The sequence below is a fragment of the Monodelphis domestica genome, chromosome 3 (assembly GCF_027887165.1).
Source record: "Monodelphis domestica isolate mMonDom1 chromosome 3, mMonDom1.pri, whole genome shotgun sequence".
Lineage (NCBI taxonomy): Eukaryota > Metazoa > Chordata > Mammalia > Didelphimorphia > Didelphidae > Monodelphis > Monodelphis domestica.
The window spans coordinates 272,936,014-272,952,651 of record NC_077229.1 but is presented as its reverse complement, the minus strand read 5'-3'; the positions used below and the strand labels follow the sequence as shown (position 1 = coordinate 272,952,651).

General features: G+C 33.2%; 1 protein-coding gene across 1 annotated transcript in view; it reads right to left on the bottom strand.

The window, feature by feature from the left end:
* The window catches only part of MIB1 (MIB E3 ubiquitin protein ligase 1), a 169,010-nt gene that overhangs the window by 8,479 nt on the left and 143,893 nt on the right, over positions 1 to 16,638 (bottom strand). The window contains exons 15-20 of the mRNA XM_001363175.4: positions 14,685 to 14,846; positions 10,210 to 10,391; positions 7,849 to 8,041; positions 4,589 to 4,667; positions 3,129 to 3,242; positions 1,203 to 1,303 (exon numbers count right to left, since the gene is read on the bottom strand). Coding sequence (XP_001363212.1) covers positions 1,203 to 1,303; positions 3,129 to 3,242; positions 4,589 to 4,667; positions 7,849 to 8,041; positions 10,210 to 10,391; positions 14,685 to 14,846 — 831 coding nt within the window. The remainder of the gene's footprint in view (positions 1 to 1,202; positions 1,304 to 3,128; positions 3,243 to 4,588; positions 4,668 to 7,848; positions 8,042 to 10,209; positions 10,392 to 14,684; positions 14,847 to 16,638) is intronic.

Here is a 16,638-nt window from a genome sequence, read left to right as displayed (position 1 = left end):
ACTGTTGATCATATTCTCCTACTAGGCACTCTCTTCTTTCTAAGTTTTTTTGGAACTATTCTCTCCTGGTTCTCCTCCTGTCTGACTCCTTCTTTTCAAGTCTCCTTTGCTGTATCCTTGGGTGTCCCTCAGTGTTCTGCCCAAGACCCTTCTCTTTTCTCCTCCTGTATTAGTTTACCTGATGAAGTACATCAGCTTGCGTGGATATAATTACCATCTTTTTTGCTAGTGATTCTAAAATTTACCTGTCCTACACCAATATCTCTACTGACTTTCAAACTCATATTTCCCACATGCCCATCATCACCTTTCCAACATCTCAAAGTGAATGATCAGTAGACATCTTAAATAAATGTCACAAACCAATCTTTCTCCCTAAACCCTCCTCATTTCCTACCTTCTCTATTATTGTAGAAGACAATATTCTTCAAATTCTTCCAGCTCCCAAACTAGAAGTCAGCCTGGATTTCTCATCATCCCTTGCCCCACACATCCAATCTCTCCATAATTCAAGACAAGGCCTGTTGATTTCCCCTTTGGAACATCTCTCAAATATTTATCCCTTATCTATGGCATTGATAACATTCAATCATGCTGCCACATACATGAATTTCTTACATGAAAGGAAAAGACTGAAAATAGCACCAATTTAAATTTTAGAATTTTGTTTCCTAGTAAAATCAAGAACTTGTAAGGATACAAATATATTTGTTTATTCACTCAAGAAAATGGATCCAACTATAATATTTTAACTCAAGTTGAAGAATTTTAATCAACTGGTTATATAAAATAATATAGAATTCTAACCTTGTATATAAAAATATGCACTGCCTTACATCACTATTTATTATGGTGATGCTTTATAAGCATATGTAGAAAAGAAATGGATAACTACTATACTAGCAGTGAGATAATACTGATATTTCAAGTTTTATTCCAATATAATAATTCTATAAGTCAGATTTACATCAGAAGCCAAATGTGAGATATGAAATAGATGCTTTGATTTCAGGAGGCAAATAAATGACCTCTTCTTCATAAAAAGTCATGCAAAAAATTAGTTGCCATTTCTTATAAATTATCAAATATTTCAAGTCATACACATTGAAAAAGAAATACTGTAGGAACTCATGTAACTTTAAAAAAAGACAAAAATCTTAATTTACTCCTAGAAATCGTTTTAACATAAAGATTTATTTTACCTGCTCTTTGATATCTTGTAATTGTTGCTGTAATTTCTGTACATCAGCATTGACATTGGTGTTGTCCTTGTCCTTCTGTAAAACTGGAATGTTTCCACTTGCTGCAACACAGAACATTTTAAAATCTCTCTCACCCCAACTGCATGTAGTACTTTTACATGAATTCTTTATGTGAAACCAAACATTTGTATTGCTATGGCCCAACTATTATTAGGCTGATATTTAAAAAAAAAAAAACTCTCTTAGACTCTGGGCAGAACTGGCACAGCAATATAAACAGCACATTGCTTCATTTGTAGTGCTTGACTAGAATAAGATTCAACAAAGATTTTAAAGTGTAATCAACTCTTATCCACACACTTGTTCTTCAAAATAATTTTTAGATGACTTTCCACCCCCTCCCCGCCTTGTCAGATTCATAAATATCTCTCTTATACTTGCTCTCTTTATGCTATGCTAGCCTATGACAATTTTAGGAAGGGACTGAGGCAATGAAAGATAACTACCCAAAGTTGTTTCTTAAAAAAAAAAAGTTTTCATTGATATCTTCTATTTTTGAAATCATAGTTGTGTCAAGTGTTTCTCCTCCTACCCTCTAGAAGAAAGCCATCCTATATAAAAAATCATATTTTTAAGAGGGAAAACCAACACAATTGATCATTACATTGAAAAAGTTTGAAAACACGTACAATATGTAATACCCTGGACTTGACTTCCCTGAAGGAGTAGATTGGAAGTGTCCTCTCATATCTCTTCATTCTAGTAATGTCTAATCTTTATTCTATTACACTTACTTTCTTGGGGGCATGTTATTGTTATTTCCATTTCCATTGTTTTCACTGTGCATATTGTTTTCCTGGTCCTTCTTACTCCTCTCTGTGTCAGTTTATAGAGTTCTGTCTATGCTTCTCTATAATCATTGCATTAATCATTTCTTATAGCACAGGGATATTCTATTATATTCATGTACTGTAATTTTTTCAGCCATTCTCCAAATGATGGGCTTCCAACTTTATCTGCAATTCTGAGCTATCACAAAAAGAGCTGCTATAAATATTCTGGTGTATGTGGGGACTTTTTTCTTGTCGATGGCTTCCTTAAGTATAATGGAGTCTCTGGTTTAAAAGGAATAGACATTTTTCTAATTTCCTTTTATGTAAAAAATGCATTTGTTCAGTGAGGGAGATAAGACTTTTAAGAATCTTACTCTTGCTAATAATGATGCAAAATGAAAAGAAAAAAATGAAAGGATAAGAAGGTCTTGTGTCAAATAGAAAAAAGAAAAGTTTTTGGTTTCATTACTAACCACATATTGCCATATTCTCTCTCTACTTGAAGACATTTACAGTTGTATTTGAAATGAAGAAAACAGTCCTTAAAAAATATCCACAGTTCCGTACTATCTGCACTAATGTTTCCCTCTACCATAAGATAAGAAATTATTATATCTACCAGTTTATATCAGTCCCAAATACAAAACAAAGTATGCAACTCCTTTATACACAAGGCATATGGGGGGGGGGTTATTATACATATTATCCATTTATGTCAAATGGCATCATTTTCTGAACCATATTCCTAGTATGCAGGGAAAATGATATAAGTATAATCTTTAAAATCATTCTTTTTCTTTTTCATTTAGAAGGAAACTGTTTGAATGTTTTAAGTTTTATAATCACCATACAAGTGGTATTAACTTTTTTCCTCTAACTACTAATTTATAACAATAAACCAACAATCATTTTTTACATATGAGAAAAGAACTAGACAAGAGATAAGGAGAATAGAATGTAACCTCCTAGAAGACAAGAACTTTCATTTTTGTGTTTTATCCTGAGAAGTAGGAACTTAATTAATGCTTATTTAATGGAATTAATTGAAATGGGTCCAAATGGAAGAAAAACAAATTTAAGAAAATTAACCTACCAATGTCATCAGTGGCATCTTCTGAACCTTTTCCTCCACAACACATTATGAAAGGTACTCTCCGTTCAACTACTGCCCGACATTGCACACACTTCTTCATCAGGTTAGCACAATCTAGAAAAACAGGGGCATATACATTATTTAAACAAGAGTCACAGTTCACCTTTCTTCTTCAGCTGACTGATCGTCTATTCAACCTGAATAACTCTTAAGGTAATCCCCACTAAACTAACCTGATGTGCTACCAGGAAGGTAACAACTGTATCAATTAAACATGCTGTGAACCTCAGAACAAAAATCAAACTCTTCTTGTATTTTAGGACATCTGAATCAGGGTTAATAATTTAAGGATTAATTATACTCCTTATTTTGGCAAAAAAAATTTCCTAAAAATAAATAACATGATGTCAATTTCAAGAGTTTGATGTAGTAAGGAAAGAAAAGGGAGATCTCCTTTCAAAATTCAAATTAATACCAGAATGCTCCTAGAACTGCCCAACTCTTATACTGAACTGCTTTGGCCTGATGACTAGTTACTTGTAAACCCACTGTAGTTTCTCTAAAATTCTTTTCTGATGCAAAATGCTATACGCCAAAATTTCTGCATTGTGTTGCACCATTCTCTTCTATAAAGAAATGCAAGAGGACTTGTTGAAGTGATGTAGAGTGAAGAAAACAAAAGTAAAACAATATGCATCCTGCTTATATAAATAATAGAAGGGAAAAATTCAAAAAGAAAAACAGAAATAGGATGTTTATTACCTTATTAAAGCTTATGTGTATTTCTATATATGCATACAAAATATGGATATACATTTAAAATTTTTCTTTTTAAAAAAACTACACACAAATATTATACTGTCAATAAAAGTATCACAAAAAAGCAACTAAACTCATAATAAATGTGATGACCAATACAGAATTTTGAGATCAGTTGACAACACAGACCAAATGATACACAGTTATATCAGTTAGATATGCTTTTCTTTGTTACAAGTGAGATTGAGGCAAGAGTAAGGGGAGAGTTTTGAAAAAATAGTTGATAAGGAAATTAATTTGGTGTAGAAAATAAAAACATTAATTGTTAAATAACAGAATCAAAGTACGTTTTAAATGCAGTTTGTTTTCATATGTTTTTGAAACCAAACTCTGTTAAGTGATAAAGGATCACTTATATAGACATCTCCAGCTGATAATGTACAAGGGCAATACAGAGTAAGGAAAACATAAGTTCTATTCAGAGCACTGAGGGGATATAGGAAACTAACAAGACTGCAGGAAAAACTGGTATCAAATAGAAAAGAAGTGAATGCAACAAAATGAAGTACCCTCCAAATGCCCAGGGATTATGGTTTCTTAATAAGGCAATATCTGGGGACACAAAAGGAGATAGACTTCTTTTTTTATTTTTTGCTTACACATGTTGCAATGTAAGTGAAGCATGGCCTAGGAATACTTACTCTCACAAGCACACATGTGGCCACAGGGCTGAAAAAGAACAGCAGCTTTCTTGTCAGAGCACACCACACATTCTTCAATCTGCAGGAGGAGGCCATGGTATTAGGGCAGACATCCAGTCAACATATCAGTCAAGCAATTAAGCATGTTCTCAAGCAGCATCTCCTATGTGCTAGAGACATGCTGGATGTTGGGGATAGACCTATATGAGAACACCTGCCCTCTGGAGGCTCACATCAGGCCCACTTAACCTAAGCCATATTCAAAATAATGATCTAACATTTATTTCTACCGAAATCTATTTCTCCTAAAACCAAAAATTCCAGGTAGGATTGAGATTTTAAAATCTACAAATGAAGAAGCTCTCAGAGTCCAAAAATAGGGTGTGATTCATCACTTCTCCATGCCTTAGACCCAATCATTTGTGTTGCTGATATTACCACCCCCCAATTCTAGATTTAGATTGTACCCCCACCCAATTGTTCTTCTCACTTTATTTCTTCCCTCTCCAAAAAAGAAAAAAAAGGTTATTTTCCTAAGGGAAAATTTTTAGGAAACAAAAGGAAAAATAAAACTCATTACAAAGGCACAGAAACATAATTCAACAGAGCACTTTTCTTTCCTAACAGCTAAATTCAATCCCAGGTTGTCTAAATAAGTACATTTTATTGGGTTGTTTTTCCTTGACTCAGCCTATAGGAAAAATCCCTACCAAGTGTTGCTGCCTAAACTCTGCAACCACAGTCCAAAGACCCACCTCAGATTTTAACTAGTTGTATCTTTGCCAAATCAATTAAATTTCAGTTTCTTCAGTTATAAAATGGTACCTCTTGCCAGGATTGTTGGGAAAATCAAATGAGAATTAAGTAAAGTGCCATGCAAAAATTGAAACACTATAAGGGGGAATAATTGTCATCTTTACTATTACTGAGTACTCTGAAACTTAGTGATCATTATCTCCTGAATAGTCTCTCTTCAACCTGGTTTTTATAATATTTCTCTCTCCTAGCTCTCCTCCTCCCTGTCTAAGTCATCCTTTGCAGTTTTCTTTGCAGGATCATCATCCATGTTCTGCTCCCTTAAGTGTGGGTGACTTCCAGGACTTTATTCTAGACTTCCTTCTTTCTATACTTTCTTTAGGTGAATTTATCAGTTGCCATAAGTTCAACTATTATCCTATGCAAATGTCTACCAAACCTATCTGTCTCTCAAAGTTTGACTTTAGTTTATTTATTTGTTTTTTTTTGGGGGGGGGAGGGGGTTGGTTCTACATCTACAACTTTCTCAATCCACCCCATATTCTCCACTCACATAGCCACCACTCTGGTTTAAACCCTCAACAACTCTCCCAGGACTATTATAATATCCCCTAATAGGTCTTCTTTCTTCCAGTCCTTCCCCTATCCAATTCATCCTCTACATAACCACCAAATTGGCATTCCTAAATAAAGCATGGGCAGCATGGTGATGGCACAGTAGGTAGAGTTCAGGGCATAGAGTCAGGAAGACTCATCTTCCTGAGTTCAAATATGACCTCAGGCACTGACTAGCTCTGTAACCTTAGGCAAGTTACTTAAATCTGTTTTGTCTCAGTTTCCTCATCTTTAAAATGAGCTGGAGAAGGAAATGGCAAACCATTCCCAAATGAGGTCATGACCCAACTGAAAATAACTGAACAACAAATAAAGCAGTTTCAACCTCTTCATTCCACTGGTTAACAAGCTCCCATGGTTCCCTATAGCCTCCAAGAAAAATACAAACATCTCTATTTGGCACTGATAGTCCTTCACAATTTGGCTCCAACTTACCTTTCCAGAGTGACTGAGAATTATGCCCCCTCATGTACTCTATGTTACAAGCTGAACTGACCTTATATCCCTTTCCATAAAGTGTTTCTTATTCCATTTTCCTTTCATGCATTGGCATTGGCTGTCCTTGATGCTTGTAATTTCCTCCCCTCTCATCTCTAACTTTTTGAAGTCCTCACACTTGTCAACATTCACCTCAAATTCCCATCCCCATAAAAGGCCTTTCTTGATTCCTCCAATTGTAAAAGTTCTTTCTACCCCTGAAATTGCTTCATATTTATTTTATATTTACTTGGTATACCTGATGCTGCTACTATTAAAAATATGCTCCATATGAAAGCAATTTCTGTTTTGTTTATAACCCCAGTAATTAGTGCAATGCATGGCACAAAGTAATTTTTGAGAACCTGAAAATTTACTAGTGATCTTAATGGCCAAATCCAGTAAGTAGCCTCTTCTTTATCCTCATCTTTCTTGATCTTTCTGCAGCCTGTGACACTGTTAAGCGCTTTCTCCTTCGTGTATTATTCTATTTAGATTTTCTTGACAATACTTTTTCCCTTTTCTCTTTGATACTCTCTTCTCTCTAGGTTTTTGTGACACTTTTTCTGTGACCTTCTCTTGGTTCTCCTCCTACCTGGTTGACCCACTCCTCAGTTTCCTTTGCCAGATCTTCATTCAGGTCATAACCATGGATGTCCTCTTCCTCAGATCAGATTTAATTACCATCTCTAGGCCAATGATTGCTAAATCCACATATCCAGACCTAACTCTTTCCTAACCTACAAATTCATATCTCCAACTGCCTATTAGACATTTTAAACTAAATGTCAGACTTCCTTTGATGCTCCTCACAGAAGAAACTCTATCTCCCAACTTGAAATATTTTAATTGGTTCTTCCACATGCCTAGATTTTCTTCCCCCTCATCCAAATTCCCTGGCATCTCACAAGTCCTCCCTAGCATCCCATCTTTTACAGGAGGCGAATATCCCTTAATGATAGTACCTTTGCCCTATTAATTATTGCCAACTAATCTTGTATATATCTTGTTTGTACATAGTTGTTTTCATATTGTTTCTCTCATTAGACTGAAAACTTGAGAACACGGTCTCTTTTTACTCTCTTCTGGCACATAGTAGGTATTTAACAAATATTTGTTACCTTGACTTTTAATAATAAAACAAAGACTAGTCAAAGAGTCATACTTAAAGTAAAACCATGAGCAAGTCTTTTTCAGTTAACAGTAGAATTTCTCTGTCAAATACATAATCTAAACAAACCCCTATATGAAATAGGAATAGAGTATATACATTTGTATGTATTCCATGCCTCTCTGTTCCATCAAGGAATAACTGGCAGATACCATGGCAATAAACAATATCATTTCTCTGTAAAACTGCCTTAAATTAAAGCTACAAAAGTATAAAGAAAAAAGGAAAATACAAAAGTTACCTTTGTTCTAGACTGAACTTGTTCTTTACAGATGAGGCATTTCTTGACACGTGGAGAACACAGAGAACATGTAGCAATATGTCCACATGGGCCAAAAAGAGTATCTCTCTTCATATCTGAACATACCATACATTCTTCTAAAGTTTCTGAATCGTTACTGATCATGGAAGGACTCCGTGAACCCACTTGACCACTAAAGATAAAATATACTCATTCATGCTTAGTTCATAATCAGTTTATAATTCTTTGAATAGCTGCTAATAAAATTTCAACTAATATATCTATCCATTAAAATAAAATATTAAGAACCATCTAGAAGTAGTATATAACTTTAGATACAAAAGGGGGGGAAATGAAATATTTAACATTTTGAGTCCTCATATACTATATTTTTTCCATTTCTTACTATGGAATAATTTCCTTAAAACCAAAACTACCAATTGGAAAAAATTCTTTAAAAAAATAAATAAAACAAGTCACACTGAAAAAGACTATTTAAATAGTCTCATGGTTACTCATTTCTAGTCAAAGAGATCAAAAGCATCAAAAAAACATTCTTCACTAAACTAAGCATATATGAAAAAAATTGTTAAAGGGGAAGTCAAACCCTCTGAAAACTAGAAAAAGCTTTAATTATATAATAGAACAGATAACAAAATATAGCCACCCTTTTCTCAGTAGAAAGGTAGGAGAGTAAAATAGCAACTTGTTGCATATAGGGTCAGACCAAGTCACTATAATTTGAAACGGGCAGAGGGAAGAATCATAGCATGAAATGGCAGTGATATTATAAAAACCAAAGGCAACAGTAAAATTTATTTTTTAAAACTATCTTCATTAATATCCTTATAGATATTTTTATAGAGCCAGTAGAGGGAGCACAGATACCTAAAAATCTAACCCCCATATTTCTTTATATAGAGTGAAGCTAGACAATAACATCTATTAAATGATGGCTATTGTATAACTTTAGAACATAGTGGGGAATTATAGCTATAAAGGAGAATATACAATTTTAACAATTAACAGGATATAAATATGCATGAAAGCAAGGGACATAAACCCATTAATACACACACAGTAAAAAAAATTAGACCTGCCTTGGACTCTATTCAAATGGATATACTAATTACATATATGTACAAAAATATTTATAGTAGTTCTTTCTGCTGTAGTAGTGAACGAAAACTAAACAATGATATATTCATATAATGGAATACTATTACTCCATAAGAAATGATGAATGAGATGATTCTAGAGAAGCCTCAGAAGACTTGTATGAACCAATAGAAATTTAGCAGAACCAGAAGAACAATTCATATAGTAACACTGTAAAGAAAAAGAACTTTGAAAGACTTATGAACTCTGAAAAATGCAATAACAAACCTCCAGAAGACTGATGACACATGCTACCCACCTTCTCCTGATAAGAGGGGTGATAGTCAAGGAGCAACAGGAAATCAATTTCTGGACATGACAAATGTGTATATTTGTTTTACCTGACTACATTTATTTGTATCAGATTATATTTTTCTTTGTTGGAGAGAGGAGGCTTGGGGAAAACAGAGCTAGTGATGTCAGCAACACCTCAAAAAAGAAAATGGGTAATGAAATGGTCCATAATCTTTTTTTTCAACATAAAGAAAATAGATGGGGGCAGATACCAACTATAAATTTGATGCCTTCTGAATAAAGAGCTACAGTGAACAAGGATTGATAGTGATGGCTGACACTGAGTATCTAATAAAGTTATGAGAGCAGTTGTAGTTATTAAGAGTATGGTAACCTTTAAGTGGGAACTAACATTTTAAAAACAAAATCAAAATGGGGTGGTAGTTAAGGAAAAGGGCAATGTTTCTTAGGATAGAAAATACCTGAACAAGCTTAACTAGTGAGGGAGTCTCATATAAACTGATGAAGGAAAGGTTGGAGATACAGACAGGATATAGATATCTTCAATATTTATTGGGATCCAACTAGCAGATGAAAGATTGAAGCTATATAATAAGTTTAAGTTTGGGTTCTACTCAGTGATGAAGATAATTCCTACTGATGTGGACATCTGATACTAATATAAACAGTTAAATGCATTAAACACATTAAGCTAATCTTTCTAAGAAAGGGCAGAAATAAGTTGGCAGACTCCTAAAATTCCTCCTAAATGCATTAATTTTAAATTTAAATTTAAAAACTTCAGTAAACAATATAGCATTTGCTTTATCTCTTACTTCATTCACAAGAAGTCCAATGACTTATTTTAAAACTAGGTAATAAAATGAGGTTTTTATACTTCTTATGTAATTCTAGAGACCACATTCTGATTAATTATATCAAATTCTATAGATTAAGATTTAATCATACCTGACTTTTTCTTTGTGACACTTGGCTAGTGCTTTGCAGAGGCTAGGATCAGGACACAGATCAAGTGGAGACTGGCCCTTCTTATTTCGAATGCTAAGATCAGCTCCATTGGCTGCTAAGAAGCAGGCAATAGATGCTGCACTCTTCTTCTCTGCTCCTTGTGTACCAAGTCCCATTATTAACTGAAAGAATATAAAATCAGTCCCATAAGAATATGGTTTCACATCTTAACACAAAAAGATGAGAAATTTATTTATTATTATTTAGTAATTTTATTTTAATAAGAATGTTTTCCATGTTTTCCTAAATTATAGGATTCATGTTGTCACCCTCTCTTCTTTCCTCTTGGAGCTGACAATTCAATCTAGGTTATATATATATGAAAATATATATATACCCACAAAACATATTTCCATATTATTCATTTTTGTAAGTGAATAAAAAGATGGGAAATTTAAAGCAGTTATAAATGCTTTCTCATTCTAAATATTTAAAATTATTTTTACTAGTCAAGAAAATGTGCTACTCAGTTACACTCTCTGTATAAGTCACAATAAGAAAATAAACATGCAAAAATGGTATGCTCTTTACTTATTATCTATTATATTTATTATGTTTCATCTGTCAGTATCAGTTGGTTAGCATTTATTAAAGACTTGTAGAGCTTTCTTTATAAGAAGTATTAAAATTTACCTGCCCTAGGGCAAATAAATACATTATAAACAGAACATATAAGCTCTGAGATAAAATAGAACAAGGTATAATCCAAATGTTTCCTGGAAAGCTATGGGAAAATAACAGGTTCAAATGAACAAGTTAAATGCAGGGAGGCAAAGAGCAAAGTAATTGATATTTCTCAAAAACAAAAAGAAATAGTCATTATTTTTATATATTTAAGTTTTATATTGTCTACAAGGGCTTAATACAATAGAATCTAACTTGTAAATGAAAAATTGAAAATTTTTAAAATCTAATAGTATTATTTCAGTTAAAATCTTTGACAAAACCATTTAGTATTACTATTATGACCAGTAGAGTAGCCTGATCTCTCAATTGTTTCTTTCCAACTATTTAAAATAAATTATTTTCATCCTATCACTTCTCAAGAGGGAAAAGCTCATGAATAAAAGATTTTAACAACAATTAGAAAAACCTGACAAAATGAAGTACACATTTATTTACTGAAATTCAATATTTCCAATCATCATTTTCATTTTACTAATGTGAGGAAATGAAAATTTCACTGCTTAAGGGAAAAAAAGATTCTTTTAAATTTCATGCTGAAACAAATATGTTAATATTCTTGCAAAATCAACATTCTGATCCCATTTTATTAAAGGTATAAACATAAATACTCCTGAAGCCTTAATAGAAGGATTCTGCATTACTGTTTAGATGAAAATATGGACCAATTAAAAACCTAAAGATAACATGTTTACATTAAACATTAATATTTTAAAAATCCAAAATAAAAAATAAACCTTAAGATAGCCTTATACTGCTCAGAAAAGAAAGCAAAATAAGAATTCTGAAGGAAAAATGATCTATTTTACACTTTTCCTATATGGCAAAGTAGTACTCATCATCAGTGAAATTCCATGAAAATATGAAAGGGCAACAAGACAACTGTGGCTTTAATAAATGCATGGCAGATGGTGCAGAAAATCTAGAAACAGAATAACTAGAGCAATCTAATTTGAAAAAGTAGAGCTGTGGAGTAACATTAGCAAATACTACAATCTAAGTATTGTGGATGACTTACAGGATCCATTAATCTAACTCCCAATCCCAATTCATAGTAGAAAATTTTGGTTCTGATTCACCAAATAAGTGATATCTGCTGGAATTTTGTACTATGTAAAGCCAAAGATAATACTGCCCTGGTAACCACCATGGAGTATATATCAAGGGTTCCTAATGACTTGCATTAACAAAGAGAGCAGATCACATTATATACACCAAGAGGAATAAAAATTGTACTGGTATCACTTTTGCTAAATATCCAAGTAGGCTTTCTTTTGATAGCAGGGGAGCTTCAGGACACAGTCATTATATAACCGTATAATCAATCCATTTAACTATCTATGAATTCTCAAATAACTGAAATACAAAAAACAGGGGCAGCTAGATGGCTCAGCTTGGAAATAGGAGTTCTTGGGTTCAAATCTGGCTGCAGCTACCTCCTAGCTATGTGACCCTGGGCAAGTCACTTAAACTCCAAATGTTTAGCTCTTACCACTCTTAATACCTCACACTTAATATCAATTCTAAGAGAGAAGATAAGTTTTTTTAAAAAAGAAAATACAAAAGCAGAATCATGAAAGTTGTGGAGTTTAGAAGGATGGCACTGTGGCATTAACATGATGTCAAATTCTAAAGCAAACTCAAGACTTTTTAAGTGAGTTGCGCTGGGGGATCCTAAACATATCACTAATATCTCATATTCTTTTTGTTTCTTAAACAATATCATCAATTTCCCCATGAATACATCAGTACCTCAAAGATTCATGATTTAATTGGCATGCACACCATCTAAATCTATGGTTGAGTCTTCAAAATATTTGTCAGGTTTCCTCTTTTCTTCTAAAGAAGAAAAAGTACACAAAGTACACTAGTATAACTTTACAAAAAGTGCCCAGTAGCCAATCTGATGACTACTGGTGACCAGCCTCTTTAAACTCAGCTATGACCCTCTATAGGCAAGTACACATAGCAAAAACTTAAGCTCTAACAACGTATGAGACAAGGAGTTTCTTCCATCACATGCCAAGGCATTAAACTATAATTTTAGCAGAGATTATGAAAACAAAAGCATATTAAACAGCAATATAGGATGACTAGTGATGTCTAGGAATGCTGTCAAGTATGATATGACTAGTATTGAAATGTTCATCAAAACATGAAATTATTGAATCTTGGAGTCAGAAGGGACTTTCTAAGGCCATTTAATCATCCAATCCACATGGTGTCTTCCAATCTTTTCTTAAAGATCTCAAAGAAGGAAATCCATACTCTTCCATGATGATCCATTTCACTTTTGGATAGCTCTAAATATTAGGTTGTTTTTTCTATAATTAAGCCCATATGTCTTCCTTTTTACATCTCCACTCTGCTTCTGATTTGCTCTCTAAAGATCAGAAAGACAAAATCTAATTCTTCTTTCAAGTGTCAGATCCAGAATACTTAAATGGATTATATAATCATTCTGTCATAAATTTTCAATTGGGAAAGAATCAACCCCCTTATTTTATGTTTGAATAAAGAAACAAATCATAGAAGTCATGTGACTTGACCCATAAGGGGCACAATCAGTATAGAACTCAGACTAGTAGATTCCAATCCAGCAAGTTTTCCACCAGGATCCTAATATGTGTCAGATACTGCTCTGATCCTGCAAGTCTTCTCCTTTTTTTCCCTCAACTCCTTCGACCAATGCTTATATAATATGGTCTTCAGCTGTTTTGGTCCTGGAAACCATGCCTCTCTCAACCTAATATCACACTGTTCTCATGTGTTAAAAGTGTGCAAACAGGTAGAAAAATAGAATTACTTAGGATGAATCACAGCTTCAAATGTATACAGCACACATATTTTGCTAGCAAACAACCAAAGAAGAGAAAATAGTCTTGAAATCAACAGCTTTAGGCCAACAAAAACTTTTTAAGAGGCAAGGTCACAACAAAGACTGCCACTCAAAGTCTTACCATGTACATAATGAAAATGGAATTAATAATAATTCTCCCCCCAGATATAGCAATAACAAAACCTTTACAATTTTAAGGGTGCCTTAAAAACACCAATCCCAGGTTTGGGTATTCAAGGAGAAATATAAGCTTGATAAATGTATAGAAGGTTCAAAAAAATCATACTATCATACAATGGAGCTGGAAGAAATCCCAGAAATGATTTTACACATGAGGAAACTGAAATATAGGAAGTTAAGTAGTGTGCCCAACCAAAGTGTGGGCTGGGAGAATGAAGCTCTGAACTTAAATCCTCTGACTTCGAAGTCAGTATTCTTTCCAGGATGAGGCTGCCAACCATCAAGTTACATAAAAACCATCAAAAGGAGACACAATATTAGCATGGGCAAAAATCTACTTTGCTAATTAACTATTTTAATATTAGAATGCCATAGACTAGTTGTGAAATTTGACAGTCTTCTAAAATAATCTGAATGTTAGAAAAAATTAAGAGACACAAAATAATTGGTAACAAATGTGCCTTCAAAATTTTATATAAGGGGCACAAATGTGGCTTACAGAGCCAAGCCTGGAGATAGGAGAACATGGGTTAAAATTTGACCTCAAATATTTCCTAACTGTGTGATCCTGGGCAAGTCACTTAATCCCATTTGCCTAACCCTTGCCCTTTTGTCTTACAAGTTACTAAGACTAGGTTTAAAAAGAAAAGAAATAAACCCTAAAACTTTATACAAATGATATATGGGAAATTTAAATCAATAATATACTTACTGTGTTTTTGGATGGTTCCCAAGCTGTATCTACTTTCCCTACATCCTGCATATCTTGGAGCTGGCGGAGTTGTGATAAAGTATGATGTCTCAGAGCTTCATGCAAGGGAGTATCTCCATCTTTATCCTGAATATCCAGTTTAGCACCTGCACGAACCAAAAGCTAAAAGGAAGAAAAAAATCATTTGGGCAATGCAAATTATTATACTTGATAAAGAATCAAGGAAATCTAAAAGTCTTTTGAAGTAATAGACCAAAGGTTCAGCAATTAGCTGTAGATTTCTTATTTACTCTTACAACTTTAACTTGTATTTCTGAGTTTTCATACAAAGAGTAATACTATCTGCTGCTTGAATAAACACGTTAACCATATTCACTTAATCCACAGATGACACATTAACAGTATAATTACAGATTTTATTCTTTTCATTTTGAAACTGACAATGTATGTCAACCATTTCCATTAGAACAAACTATTTTTAAGTTGAATTTGGTATAAATGCTGGTTATTGATCTATTTTATTCCCTTGTCTATTTCCTCCCAAACAAGTTAAAATATAGACAAGGCAACATACTCAACTACTCCAGTAGTTCCCAGCATGAAGCTATTTTCTCCAAAATGATGTAGTTATTAACACTGAAAACAAATTCTAAAAAATCTGTAACAATGAATAGATGATATACTACAAAAGTACCATGATAAATAATTGTAGAGGTATATTGAAAATCATATCATGCCAATTTTATACATATCAATAGATAAAACAGGTAGTTATTAAATGTATTCCATAGAGGAATGCAGGTCCATATTTAAGATTTTAATGAGCAAACTTTAGGGAAATATATTTTTTTTCCTAATGCATCTCAATTATGGTTTCTGAAACACACCGAGAACAAATGAAATGAGATTTCACATATAAAGAAGAATTACCACTTCCTGCCATTAGAATTGGTCCTTTCAATCCTCTACTTCAGTCCCTAGGTTACAACTGAAAAACACCATGGGTACTTATTTTGGCAATACATAGTTTGTTTGTTTTTTACAATTATTTGAAAACAGGAGTAGAAATGATAGCTAAATTAAGACTAGATGGGGTGGATTAAATTAAGACTAGATGGGGGAAGAGAAAAGGAAATAAAACAGGGGCAAGAAAAAGACCAAAATTATTATCCTGTGCATAAAATATAATGGTTTGCATTAAAAAGGGGGGGGAAAATCAAAGGATAATAATGAAGATGAGGAATAGCTTCAGCAAAATAGCAGAAGACAATAAATCTACAAAAAATAGCAGCATTCTATGTACGCATTATTCAAAAAAGAAAAACATTTTAAAGTAACTATAAATACATAAAATATTTGGGAATTAAACTACCAAGACACAAACAGGAACTGTGTGATAAAATATTTATATGTTAGAGATAGGAGTTGTACCTATAACTCTTTTCATATTGGAAATGGGTGAAGAAATTTCCTCTATAATTTTTAGTTTTAAGAGAATTGCCTCAGACCCAGAGAGATGAAGTGACCTGTCTCAAGGTTAGGTCTTAAACTTAGTATCCCTGGCTTTAAGGCTGACACTTTATCTACAATATCATACTGGGATACAATCAAAAGAAAACCTTTACAAAAACCTAAATAAAAAAGTCTCAGACATATAACAAAGAAGCCAAATGGAAAAATGTTTAGGAAGATGGGGAGATGAGAGAATTTAGAACTTAAATTATTTTTAAATGTATGTTAAAAAATCATTTTTTACATATAATTGGGGAAATAAGATATTATTTTTTAAAAAGAATGAGAGGGCAGGTATTAGAAGCATTGAGCAAAGAAAGACTTATCCAGAGTTTGTTTGAGAAAGGAAAATGAGATATCAGAAGACAGAAGAGACATTAAGATACAGTGAGACAAAATGCATCAATTTCAATTGCCACAGGCTGAGGCATTTTCATTCCAA